The 13,279-nt window shown below is 47.7% G+C and overlaps 3 protein-coding genes across 7 annotated transcripts; 2 read left to right on the top strand and 1 right to left on the bottom strand.

Annotated features, from left to right (window-relative positions):
• The first annotated feature begins 439 nt into the window (after positions 1 to 439).
• Positions 440 to 3,910, top strand: LOC123100753 (uncharacterized). 5 transcript variants are annotated; one of them, XM_044522634.1, is made up of 8 exons: positions 440 to 1,647; positions 1,803 to 1,911; positions 2,025 to 2,072; positions 2,498 to 2,552; positions 2,860 to 2,948; positions 3,217 to 3,278; positions 3,361 to 3,448; positions 3,559 to 3,910. In XM_044522634.1, exons 1-8 carry the CDS (start codon positions 698 to 700, stop codon positions 3,595 to 3,597), a joined length of 1,440 nt encoding a protein of 479 aa, XP_044378569.1. In that variant the 5' UTR covers positions 440 to 697; the 3' UTR covers positions 3,598 to 3,910. The 5 variants fall into 5 exon arrangements, with proteins under 5 accessions (XP_044378569.1, XP_044378568.1, XP_044378567.1 ...); XM_044522633.1 differs by having other exon boundaries at positions 2,007 to 2,072; positions 3,562 to 3,910; XM_044522632.1 differs by having other exon boundaries at positions 2,007 to 2,072.
• A 2,823-nt stretch (positions 3,911 to 6,733) lies between these two features.
• Positions 6,734 to 9,384, top strand: LOC101290632 (basic transcription factor 3). Its single transcript, XM_044521380.1, has 6 exons — positions 6,734 to 6,916; positions 7,413 to 7,480; positions 7,875 to 8,023; positions 8,114 to 8,170; positions 8,724 to 8,762; positions 8,934 to 9,384. The coding sequence occupies exons 2-6, from the start codon at positions 7,413 to 7,415 to the stop codon at positions 9,152 to 9,154; spliced, it is 534 nt and encodes a 177-aa protein (XP_044377315.1). The 5' UTR covers positions 6,734 to 6,916; the 3' UTR covers positions 9,155 to 9,384.
• Positions 9,385 to 10,164: 780 nt separating this feature from the next.
• LOC123099204 (heat stress transcription factor C-2a) lies at positions 10,165 to 11,800 on the bottom strand. Its single transcript, XM_044521379.1, has one exon. It carries the CDS (start codon positions 11,592 to 11,594, stop codon positions 10,764 to 10,766), a length of 831 nt encoding a protein of 276 aa, XP_044377314.1. The 5' UTR covers positions 11,595 to 11,800; the 3' UTR covers positions 10,165 to 10,763.
• Between the last annotated feature and the right edge of the window lie 1,479 nt (positions 11,801 to 13,279).

The following is a 13,279-nucleotide window of genomic DNA, read 5'->3' as shown; positions in this document are numbered from 1 at the left end:
GCTCACGACCCGCCGTCGGCGGATGTAGGAGGAAGAAGACTTCGACATCCAAGAATTTGAATGTAATTTTTTTTATCTGCATGTGTGTGTTTGTAATGTCTACACATATACTTCCTCCGTCCTAAAATGTAGGACATTTTTTTGACACTATTCATGGTACTCCCTCCGGTCATTTTTACTTCGCGTATTAGATTTGTGTCAAGTCAAACTGTGCAATGTTTGATCAAATATATATTACATTTGGGGACAGAGGGAGTAGGATTTTAGTATTCCTTCGTCCCGAGTTAGTTGTCTTAAATTTGTCTAGATACATCCGTGTCTAGACACGTTTTCAAGGAGGAGTTGACGTGGAAAAAAACTTGAAGGGTGAGGTGGGGTCATCACCCAACGGAGTCTTGCTTCTGGGCTAGCCGTTTCCGTTTCCGTTTCATTCATTCAGTTTCAGAAACCGCTTCCCCCACGACGCCTCTCATCTCATCTCAACTTCTCAACTGCCTGCCTACGCTACGTCGCGGCGCCGCCCGGGTTTCTCCTCCCTCCCCTCCCGTCGCCAACATCGGGATGAGATCAATCCCCAATCCCCATCCTCCCCGGAACCCTAGCTAGCTAGCTTACTTCTCGCTCTCCTCCCTCCCTCCCTCCCTCGTCTCCCCTCCCCCTCCGCTGCTGCGGCGATCGTCGGGCCCGGCCGGGGAAGATGGGCGCGCTCGGCCCCGACATCCACCAGCTCTACCTGCAGCTGCAGCTCCTCTCCGGCCAGGACGCGAGCAAAGCTCAGCCGCCCTTCTTCCACCCGACTCCGACTCCTCCTCCGCACGCGCCGGGCTCTAGCTCTAGCTACGTCGCCGCCGCCCACGGCCCGGTGGACGACTTCGTCTACGGGTTGGTGCCGGGCGCGGGGAACGGCACGCTGGCGCCGGGGGAGGGCTCGCCGATGCTTGGCCACAGCGCGTTCCTGGAGAACGACCAGTTCGTGGACGGCTTGGAGGACCCGCTGGCGCTGATGAGCGGCGACGAGTTGAGCGCCTTCTTGAGCGACGAGGCTGGCGGCGTGCCGCCGGAGTTCCTGCCGGATTTCCTGGCGAGATCGCTCGCGGCGTGCCAGACGGCGATGGCCGACTCGCCGCCCGTGCCCCCCGCGGGCGTGCCGAGCCGGTCGTCCTCTGGTTCGCCCGGTCTGGGCTGCGCCCAGGCGAGACCCACTGACGACTCTCCGGCGGGCGGCCTGGAGGAGCCGCTGACGAGGATGAGCGGCGACGACGACTTGAGCGCGTTCTTGAGCGACGAGGCGGGCGTCAACTCGCTGTCCATGCCGCCGGAGTACCCGATTAGATCGCTGCTGGTGTACCAACCGGCCATGGCCGACTCGCCGCCCGCGCCCACCGCGGCCGTGCCGAGCCAGTCGTCCTCCGGTTCGCCGGGTCAGGGATGCGCCCAGGCCAGAGCCACTGACTCTCCGGTGGGCGGCGCTTATCAGCCGGTGCCGGACTACTCGCAGGCCGCATCCCTCGACGCGCCGCAGCAGGAGCCTGACAGCGAGACGGCGGAGGTGGCCCGGATGGCTCACGTGGCGGCGCGGTGCGGCGACAAGCCGTCCACGGCGTGGTCCGTGGAGGAGGACCAGCTGCTGTTCCGAGGCCTCTCCCGGTACGTACGTACGCTCGCGCTTGCCATGGGCCATCGTTCGTTTCTTGTCTAAATCCTTCTCTATTAGCAGAGCAGAGCCCTCTGTTCTGAATGACACCAAGACTTTACTAATTCTACCGTCGGATCCTCCATGGATTCCTTCCTTCCTTCTCAAGGTTTGCCGGCCAAGACAATGTCATCCAGTGCCTCAACATCGCATCCGGGCTCGCGGAGAAGACCGCGCTTGATGTCGCGTATCGGATCCGGTGGCTGTCAGGCTTGAAGGTACGTACTTGGGCACTTCCTCTGACTTATAGAATACTAATAGGCCTAATGTTCATCTGGTTAAATGAACTCTTGTGTCTCATGCCTTGATCAAGTCTTTGTCATTGTGGCAGAAGAAAAATCTGGGGCAAGAAAAATCTGCAGTAGCAAATGTTACAAAGGTACTGTAATTGAATTGCAGCACAGCATGTGCTTCTGAATGTCATGCTTACACAACTCTAGCTTAGCAGATTGGTCTGAAACATTTTAAGAAAAAAACTCATGTGCTTCTGAATGTCATGTTTACAGAACTCTTAACTTAGCAGATTGGTCTGAAACATTTTAAGAAGAAAAAAGTACTCTAAATGAGCTCCAATCGAACATATGGTGATGTTCACAGGTTCAGTGTTGTTTGACTCAACTTGAACAATTAGTACCAATATCCCAGGAGAGCTGTAAATTGGAACATAGTTTTCTATTATGCATGATCATTTATGAAGGAAGACTGGCAAAAAACTGTGACTTGCAATCTGTAAATTACATGTTTTGCAATCTCTGTTATTAAGTTGTGGAATGTCTTGAGCTTTCCTTCTTGATCACTGGACAGGGAAAGGGAACCAAGGTTGCTAACAAGAAAAACAACAAACACCCCCTGTCCAAAGGTAGGATTGGCTCCCATACCATGGCCTATACATTCTTTATTTTCTCATCTTCTCATGCATGTTATTCTTTCATTTACCACAGATCACTTATTTTCAAGGTTCAGTTATCATGATTTTTCTTCTGTATACCTTGTTTCTCTTGCACTGTAAATCCTCTTTATTTGTAAGTTTTTGGTCATGTTCTTCAGGCGTACAAACTTTAGTAATTTCTGTTGCTCCATAAATGTTGCTTTGACCGGTTTCTCTTTTGTCCTAACAGCCTTTGAGCAAACTTGCATGCCTAATTAATCTTTTTTTTATGCCACAGAGGCTCTAGATTCCAGGAGCGTGAAAGACATTATTCGGGATAATAACAGGCTTATGGATAAAATAGAAGAAATCTTGAGAACAGGAGAGGTCTGCTTTTTTACATCCCTGTGTTTATACCATGATTTTGTCTGAAACTAATTTGCTGGGTCTTTTTCCTGGACATCTGCATTTGCAGTAGTTTATTAATGCTTATCCTATTTCATAAGGTTATTGTAAATTTGGCAAGAGTTCGATGTAGCATACATGTGGAATTGTCTATTTTGAAGAGGTGTTGAGGCTTGATGCTGCTGTGCTTAGCCACATGGCTTAATCCCCTTTAATAATGACCTGCCTTCTTTTTCTTCTTCTGTCATAGGTGAATAACTGTCCAGACTACTTTTACTATGTGAAGATGAACATGGATGCTATGCAGAACAAGTAAATCATCAAAAAATTGAATAATGTAAACTCCAGCTAGCAAATACTCTGAAACTGAAAGTGATACATTTGGCCTGTGCAGAGTAAAGGACCTGGCCTCTGTCATGTTAGGACTCGCGGTAGGTGATGAAGAATGGGAGGACGTCTTGAAGGATCGCCACGACACACCGGTAACTCGACACGCCTTACCTGCCCTGCTCGATTCGCATCTATGGCTGGCTGTAATTTTCATCCGATCTTACATTCGCCTTGTTTCCTCTGCATGGATGAAACAATTCAGCAGGCTGGAGAGGATGCTGCCACCACCCCGGCGCCATGAGCGTCGCTTTGAAATGGCTCTTCCCAAGCGCTACTCGCTGTCCTTTTCTCGCCATCGATAGAAATTGTGTGCCAGTGTACATACATGCCCTGTACAGACATTAATTCTTCTTTGTGATGACAAGGTTGAGTTTACAGATACATTAGTTAGGTGGTTAAGCATGGATAAGGCTCACCCATGCTTAAGTTTTTGCTTCCACACCGTGAAACTCCCTTCGAACTATTATTTCTTTTCGACATTTGTATATCTTTTGGACATCTGGGATGCTGCTGCTACCGGGTTATGCTTCTAAATAGATCGAGTAATTCTCTTTGGACACTATATTTGGAATTGTTGATTGAGTATTAGCCAGGTCAGCTTCAAAATTTTGTTGCTGCCTTTAAAAAAATGTCCGCAATTTTAAAAAATGTTCAGAATTTCAGCATTTGTTCATGCTTTAAAAAAACAGGCGTTTCAAAAGTTGTTCAAATTTTCAAAAACTGTTCAGAACTTCAATTTTTGTTCTCATTTTTTAAAATGTGTTCCAATTTATCAAAGATTGTTCATCTTTTGATATTTTTGCATTTTCAAACAATTGTTCACAGTTTTGGAAAACGTTTGCATTTCAAAATAGATTCAGTTTTTTCAAACGCAATTTCAAACAATTTCAGCTTTTTTTCTGTTTCTATTTTTCTTTTCTGTTTCTTTTTTCTTTTCATTTTCTGTTTAAAAAAATCACAAATTTCAAGTAACCTTCAACATATTAAAAAATCTTCATTTAAAAAAATGTTTGAAAAATTCAAATTTTGTAAATGTTCTAAAAAATTGTTCATGTTTTCCAAAATAGATTGTCACTCAAATATTTTGGTGTGATTGTGGTCTTATGCAACTAGTTCAAGAACAGAAACTAAATAAGCGGAAGTAAAATATTTTAAATTTACAAAGTTTATTTTGGTGACTTCTTAAAACATGACAAAACAAATCAAATCAGCCGTCATCAATAAAAACAAATCAAATAAGTATGTGCAATCTTAATCATTTGGATGTGTGACTTATCACAATTGCGCATTCCTAACGGCAGAGTTGCACATATATTATTTATGCAATTGTGGTTTCTGGAACGCGCAGTTGGTCCAAAAGTAGTCACATGAATGTAATAAGAATATATTTTTATTAGTAGAAAGTAAATTTTGGGGTCTTCTTTTATATGAAAGGTGGCGCAGTACAACAAAATAATAATGGAAAAACTTCAAATAAGTGCATGCAATCTTAATCTATCACCAAAATTGTGCATATGATTGTGGTCTTTAGAATGTGTTACCGGTGACAAAATAGGGTGCCAAATAAAATGAGATTGAAATTTTTTAGTGCTATAAATTTTAATTTATGGACTACCTATAATATGGAAAAAATATAGGTAAAAATAGATCAATAAATAAAATGAATGATTGAATACCAAATAACAAAACATCATAGTTAAAAGTAGCCGCAACACATTCATGCACATTTTTCTAAACTAGACATAGAAATAGCTAAAATGAATGAATACACAAAAAATAACTGCATTGCAAAAAAATGTGTATGCTTAAGCAAATAAAAGAAGCAGAAATTTACTACAAAAATAAACAATAGAATTTAATCGATGATGCATTTTCTACGCATGATAGGAAGAAAGCATTTAGTAGAGTAAAAACTATGGAAGAAATAAATGTAAAGGAAGGGGAAATATAGAATAAAAAGGTTGAAAAGTAAGGAAAAGGTTTTAAAAGTAAATAAACATGGTTTTGCCCTCATTCTTATCTAGTTGGCTATGCACACCAATTTAAACTTTTAATGCAAAAAATGAGGGTAAATGCAAATCAAAATGCTATAAAGTGGATATATAAATGCAATCTTAACACATTAGAAAAAGCAATTTATTGTTCGGTTAATAAAGACATAACATATGCTTTCAGAAGGTCACGGGTTTGGTTCGTGCCAGGAAAACCGAAAGGCAAAATCCGCACGAATCTCCCTGCCAGATTAGACGGCTACACTGTTGATCAAGATTTTACTATTTCTTGGATGACTGAGAGTTAGCAAATCTGAATTTTTATAGAATTATATAGCGTCTCCTTCTCCCAACACAGCGTGTGACATCTTCAATGGGCAAGACAACAAGTGAAGTTTGTTGGTTGCTTTTCTTTTTTCCTTTTGATAACTCTGTTTTTCTTTCTCCCTTAGTTATTGTTTATGCAATATGCTTCTTTCATGTTGGTTTTCTTCAATTGGGTTGAGTGCGTCCTATGGTAAAATAGCTTTTGATGGAAGGTGCCTCAAAGATTCTACGTCACCGGCGAGTGCATCAGCCACGACCATTTATGCCTTTTTTGCCACCTAAGTCTTATTATTATCTGTCTCTAGATGAATTCTTACATAATATATGTTTTTACGGCATGACCAGATGATGAATAAAGGAGTAAATGTACACAAACTACATGCTCAATTATTTGGCTCCACGAGGTGTGTTTGTGACAGCCCTACCTCTTTACCCTCATATGCAAGGCACCCAAGTGCTAGGGTTTCTTGTGCCTCCCGTCAGCGCTGGCAACCTCGCCTTCCGTGGCCTTAGGGTCATGGAGGCAAGGTGTATCCCGGTCTTTGCCGGCAGGAGGACTCTATTTCTAATATTTTTTTAGTTTTGTTAGGGTGTGTGTCCTGCTTAGAGAGTCAAGGCGGCGGCGGCTCTGTGAAGATCTCCCCACCTAGCCCCCCGTTCTGATGGTGCTTCTAGCATCGTCGGAGTGTTTGTGGAGGTTTGTCTCCGACAGCTCTCACGGGATTCGGTCGACGTTTGTCTTCAGTGGATCCACGCGGATCCGGTCTTTGTTCGTCTGTGTTTGTGTGCCTACAAGTTGCATCCTTCTGATATATACCTCTCTTCATTGGCGGCGGTTATTGTTCTGGTGCGCTGGTCCTATGGGGTGAAATAAGGTTTGCCCGGCTCCGATGAGAGCTCTCCCCAGTGCTAGCAGCCGCCGTTAGATGGTCTAGTGAGCTGGATGCACTTTTTACTTCTTGTGTTCTTTGTGCTACCTTGACTTTGGATGGAAGCCAAAACTTTGGGAGGCCATAGTTTGGCTGGCACACATGAGAAGTGATGAGGAGAGAGGACCTCACCTCCCCCACGTGCAACCCGGATCGGACGGCCAGGATCGGCCCCTGGGCTGATAAAACCCTAACACCGAGCACAGCGGAGGAAAGCAAGTCCCCTTTCGCAGTGGTTGGCCTCCCGACCCCTATCTTCTCCCACTAATCCCCCCATTCCCCTCGCCGCCGCCGCCGCCGTCGCCTGCCAAAGGTGAGACCCCAGCGCCCGTCTCCTCCTCCCTCCGGCGGCGCTATGCTCTGCCGCCGCAGCTTTTAGTTTGATTCAATCGCGTGGCGCGCGGGCGGGCGGGTCGATGGACGGAGAGGAATGGTGCGGCGCCGTCGATCTGTCCTGCCTGTGGATTCGCTGGCTGCCGTCTTGGTTCCATCCATGGGTTAGGTTGGATTTGCCCGGCGGACTGGCAGGCAGGCGCCGGAGGAGTGAGCGCTCGTGAGATTCGATCTGGCTGCTCTGTCTTTTGTCTTTTGGGTGGATTCGGTGTCTGTAGGGTAGGATGAACCGCCCGCTGCTAGATTTGTGAACTAGCAGCTGCGCCATGGCTCTGCTTCTTAGCTGAAGAGCATACGTGGTCTGTTTAGTCAGTGACTGGACACTGCCATGTCGTTGACTAAGAATGCTGGGAGATCCCTTTTTTGCTTCCCCTGTCTTCTTATTATTAACGCAAGAGCTTGTATGTGTTGTGCAGATGAATGTCGACAAGCTGAAGAAGATGGCCGGTGCCGTGCGCACCGGCGGCAAGGGCAGCGTGCGCAGGTGCTTTCTCAGATGTTAACTTTAGTACTATCGTCCATCACTATTGCCATTGATTTCGGGTTTTGATACGAGCAGTAGCGTTTCCCGCTTTCAGCATGTTATCTGTTCTACAGATATCCATTTTACCTGTGTAAGTCGTTTGTCTCAGGCCTAAAATGTCTCCTCAGAATGAATAATTTGTGCCCTGTGAACCATTATTGCTGATATCCTGTTTAGAAATGCCAAATTCGAAGCATGCTAGCTAAGCATAGATCATCATCCAAACATACTGCTGTCACATCTCTAAATTGTTCTGTCAGTAATTGACATTTAGTGGATGCATTTGAGCTTAAGAGTGCAAAACTGTGAGTCATTTCTCCTCTTGTTATAGTACTTAGTTTTCCACTGATGACAGGAAGAAGAAGGCAGTGCACAAGACCACGACAACCGATGACAAGAGGCTCCAGAGCACCTTGAAAAGAGTAGGAGTGAACACCATTCCTGGTATTGAAGAGGTCAATATTTTCAAGGATGACGTTGTCATCCAATTTCAGAACCCGAAAGGTGAAATGACATGTTGTACCATTTCGTTTGCAGAATTAAGGATCCACTTGCACATCTGTTCTAACATTGGCATTTCTTGATTTCCTGCAGTGCAAGCATCAATTGCCGCAAACACATGGGTAGTCAGTGGAACACCACAGACGAAAAGTAAGTCCTGCTTTAAAATCTTCATGGCTTAATTGTTTCATTAAGTAGCCTTCTTTCTCTGGAGCAACATAGATAAAGATATGCTGCTTTGGCAGTGATCTGATCTTTATTTGTGCATCTACTTTTAAGTTTCATGGGTACATAAATATTATAATGTAGATGGCATATGCTATCAACTTGAACTGTCTGTACATGACTTTTGTAAATCAAAGTTAGTAGTCTCATTATGTTTTGAAAGTAATGTTACAGTTTACTAATGATGATATCATGAGGTACTCCCTCCGTCCCAAAATAATTGACTCGACTTTGTACTAACTTTGTACTAAAGCTAGTATAAAGTTGAGTCACTTATTTTGGGACGGAGGAAGTACTATATACAGGCTTAGTTACTATATATTTTTAATTTTTGTTCCTCTTCAAGTTGGTTTACATATGCAATAAAAGTTGATGCAAACCGAACAATTAAATTCCAGCTGTACCTTGTGATTGGTGAGCACTACATTCTTTGACTTTACGAGACTGCAATTTCATCTTTGGCTTTTATTGTTTACAGAGCTGCAAGATTTACTGCCGACAATTATCAACCAACTGGGTATGTCCCCCTTTACATTCTCACATTAGTCTAGTCATAACTGCCTTTGTTCTGGTGAAATGTCTTGCACATTGTGTGAATACGGTGATACTTGAATCAAAAGACAGTAAAACATCTGAACCAACCAAGCGCCTTTATACCACGTCTCAATAGGAAATTCCATGATTACAGGCCCGGATAACTTGGACAACCTGCGGAGGCTTGCTGAGCAGTTCCAGAAGCAGATGCCTGGTGGTGAGGCTGGCGGCGCCAGCATCGGTGCTGCCCAGGACGATGACGACGATGTCCCAGAGCTCGTCCCAGGAGAGACCTTCGAAGAGGCCGCGGAGGAGAAGAAGGAACCCGAGGCGAAGAAGGAACCTGAGCCGGAGGAGAAGAAAGAGTCGTCGTAATCTTGTCACGCCATTCATTGTTGTGAAGGGTTCCTTGTTGGTTCAGGGTTGATTGGCATCTTATTACTGTATATGCCAGAGACATGGTCCTGTGAGAACTCTGGCCCATCTTTCATTTCTAGCGCTCCTCCGGTTGGTTTTGTCTCGGCCGTGGGTTCTGTCCGAACCGACGGCGGAACTGAGTTTTACGACAATTATCGTTTACCATTCCAAAGTGTTTGATATGCGCAGTTCCAATGTTTGATCGATAGGTGTTCTCAGAAATGTGTTCCATCCAGGTCCAATCAGTGTTCCATCAGTGGCGGTGAGGGGTGGTTCAGGGGAGGGCGGGTGGAGAGAGAGAGAGTCCCAAGGAATTATAAGAGCGACCTGAGCTCTTCAGAATTTAGCGCCCTGACTGCTATCTGGTTATCCGTTTCGAGAATGACCTTCTCCGCACCCATTTCAACTGTCAGTTGCACGCTTCGCCAACACGCCGATAATTCTACATGCTCAGGAGCGGTGATGTTGGAGAGAAAATGGGATCTAACGCTCTTATATTTCTTTACAAAGGGAGTATCAAAGACTTGATTGCTGGGGTAGATGAGCGCAAGACGGTTTGGTTCAAACGGACAACGAATAAAGCTGCTCATATTCTTGCTAGGGAAGGTTGTGCAAATAATTTGCATTCTTGGTTGAATGTTTCTCCGTTGTTTATTCATGTTTGTGTGTATTCGTGACGTTATCGTGTCGGAACAGGTCGTGTACTAAGTAATAAAGGACTAGCAATTTCCCTAGAAAATGTATGTCATAGAAAATATTCAGATTTTTTTGTAATTTTTTCCTTTCTGATGATTTTACTGGTTTTCTTGCAATCAACCGAAATTAAGTTTTTTTTAGATCATCGGGGGATCAAACATCCCCGGTCCATTACATGTACTCCCTCCACAAAGAAATATAACATGTAAACGCTCTTATATTTTTTTTTTACGGAGGAAGTATATGTAAAGAAATCACTACAAATATTCAGAAGAAGTTTGTCTGGTCAAGATACCATTACTGCTCGAAAAAACAGAGTGGGATGGGAAGGGGGAAAGGAAAAGGTTGATCTTCCAAACAGCACTCCATCAGCTACGGCCTACGGATCATGTGGACTTCATCTTCATCAAGCAAGCAAAAAAAGAAAAAGAAAATAAAAAAGGGTATCCAGCAGCAATGGAGAGGAGACCTGAGCAGAACAGATCCTTGCCTCTCAACACAACTTTCCAACTTTGGATGTATGCTTCAAATTCAACCAACCAGGTGCTGCGATTAAAAACAGAGATGTGATGCCTCCAGCATTGGACATTACTGCCAAGCCATTTGGATGCCAAAGTTTCTCTATTTCTCACACCAACGCAGGTTTTACACATCTCACCCGATCAAAAGTTGCTGGGCTAAAACACAGTAAAAGAAAAAACACTATACGTCTCACAGATTGAGATTCCATCTCCTCTACAGTACAGCCACAAGTCAGAGCCTTCCCCTATCTAGCCTCCTTTCTCTACATACACACAGAGCAGAGCAATTCGGGCGGGTGTTCGACGGCGGAAGCACGCACACCAGCCGCCCAAGGCCGAACCCACGGCCCTCAGTAGCCGCTGTCCATGTGGAAAGCGTACGGCGGCCCGCCGTCCGCCTGCACGCCGCCGAACCCGTCGCCTCCGGCGTAGTACATGTCCACGCTCGGCTCCGGCACCAGGGCCTCCTCCATGTTCAGGTTGCCGCCGTGGTGGTACAACAGCCCGTCCACCCCCACGCCGTCCCCGTCGAGGAGCAGCCGCGGCCTCTTGACCTCCTCCGCGCCCTCATCCAGGCCGCTAACTGAGGCTGAGCTGCCGGCGAGGCGGCGCAGCACGTCGGGGTCGCCGACGACCTTGAGGAGGAAGGCGAGCATCAGCTTGGGCCGGCGCTCGGCGTCCTGCACCCGGCGCCACATCTCCGCCACGCGCTGCTCGGTGGCCCTCTGCTCCTCCCTCAGCCGGACCACCTCCATCGCCAACACCGCGCTGCTGCTCTCCTCATCCTCCTCCTCGTCGCCGACCTCCTTGCCGTCCTTGCCGCCGCGCTTGCCGCCGCTCTGGCGCCGGACGATGTGGCGCAGGAGGTGCGTCTGGCCGCGGAGGAAGGAGGCGTGCGCGAACTCCCAGCGGTCCGGGTCCACCTTGCGGAAGCCGTAGGTGTTGAGCTGCCGGACGAAGCTGGAGAAGTTGGCGTGCTTGAAGTGCGCCGGGAGGAGCGCCTGCGAGAAGGCGAAGGGGTCGGCCACGACGAAGCTGTTGCCGGCGGGCCCCCAGGCGACGACGGCGTCGGTGGCCCGGTCGTCCACCATCCCGTACGTCTTGGCCACGAACGGCGCCACCCCCGCCGCGCCCACGCCATAGCTCCCCGAGAAGGACGATTCGATGCCGCCGCCGCTCATCGTCGCGACGGAAGGAGAGAAGATGCTTGCTTGTTGCTGGTTGGGGAACGGACGGGGAGTGGATGGACTGCGACTGGGAGGGAGATGTGTCGAGCCGAGGTGTGTTGCTCCGTGTCTATGTAGGCCGGATGTCGACGGGGGAGCGGGGACAGGTGGAGTGACGCGTGGTGGCGCACGCGGCAGGCGCTCGCCGGGCGGCGGGATTTTGTGGCCGCTGAGTCTGACAAAAGCGGCCAAGTTGAAGCAAAGTATCCGCTTTCTATTTCTGTGGTCAGCTGGGCTCCCGAGGAAACGGGTTAACTTGTGGACAGGGGCAGTGCTGAGTACGGCGCAACCACTGGGCTAGCCACTAGGCCCGGAGGACAATATACAAATGTTGATTATTTTTGATCTGATGATGATGTACAAAGGCTGACGATTCAGAAGCCAAAGTGTTCATTTTTTTTAAATTTACTTTGGTACTTCGAAGCAAACATTTTTGGCTAGAAATCACCCTCGTTACTGCACAACTATTCCCTCTGCGTCAAGTCGCCGTCCATAGATTGCATGTCACTGTCGAAGACTGACTGACTGACTGAAGTGAGAGACACTGAAACCCATAAAGAAGCCTTCTGCGTGCATCTCGCAATGTCGTCAGTATAAACCGCCAACAGTAGTCACTGGATCTGGAGGAAGAAACCATCACAAAGACCTTTCGTGACCATCACAATCCGCAGCTAGGGTGCCGCCATACGTAGGCCGAAGTGACCACTAGACGGACCATCGCTGCGGCGGAGCACACTACACCAGACAGTCACCTCACAGGAGAGAGTGCCGCCCAGGCCCATCGGACGCCATGGCCGGATCTGAGAACGACACCTTGCAGCGTTCATGCGCCGTCATGGACATCATAGCCGGGTTGCGCGTGACCTCTGTCAAGCTTGTCGCCAGGCACACCGGGCTGGTGCTCGTGGCGGCTGCAGCCAGCAAGAGCCGCTCCGAGGCGACACCACGCCCCGCGTGCACCAGATCAAAGCGAGCAGCACATCCCGCATCTGCTTGTGCTGCTTCTCCTGTACTGCTGCGTGAATCTGCTGGTCCAACAACGCTATTTATTAGCGCTATGAACCGCCGCGTCTACGCAGAGGCTAATGCGGTGTCGCCGGAGTTTCATCGTCGCTGCTGCTCACTTCTACTCGTCGCTGCGGAACTGCCCGGGCCCTGCCGCCACCGTCGACCGCACGGGTTTTGCCCGGCGGCGGCGAGGGAAGAGAGATCGGAAACGGTGATGATGCAGGAGTTCCTAGCAGATATGGAGCATGCCGAGGATCATGTCCTGAATGTCAAGGGATCAATCAAGGGACATTGCGTGTTGAACCGGAAGAGAGAATGAGAAAATTTGACGCTGATGGACGACTACTTTGCCCTGGATGCCCTATTCGTGGAAAGATTAGCCAACGCTTTAGGGCGTGGGAAAATGTTTCCATTACCTCTACAATGGTGTCTAGTCTATGATGACTACTTCATCTTGAAGAAGGATGTTACTGAAAAAATTGAAGGACGCGTCTAGTGGGCGGCCGGCTGCCCACTAGTGCGATCGAGCGGCTGGCGTAAAAAGGTAAGCCCTGTCCCCCCGCAGTACAGAAAAGGAAGGGGACAGGCGGCCACCAAACCGAGCCGATGGAGCGCCCAATCCCGAACAGAAA

The sequence above is a fragment of the Triticum aestivum genome, chromosome 4D (genome assembly GCF_018294505.1).
Source record: "Triticum aestivum cultivar Chinese Spring chromosome 4D, IWGSC CS RefSeq v2.1, whole genome shotgun sequence".
Taxonomy (NCBI): Eukaryota; Viridiplantae; Streptophyta; class Magnoliopsida; order Poales; family Poaceae; genus Triticum; species Triticum aestivum.
The sequence above is the reverse complement of the archived record's forward strand: the minus strand, read 5'-3'. Positions and strand labels throughout refer to the sequence as shown.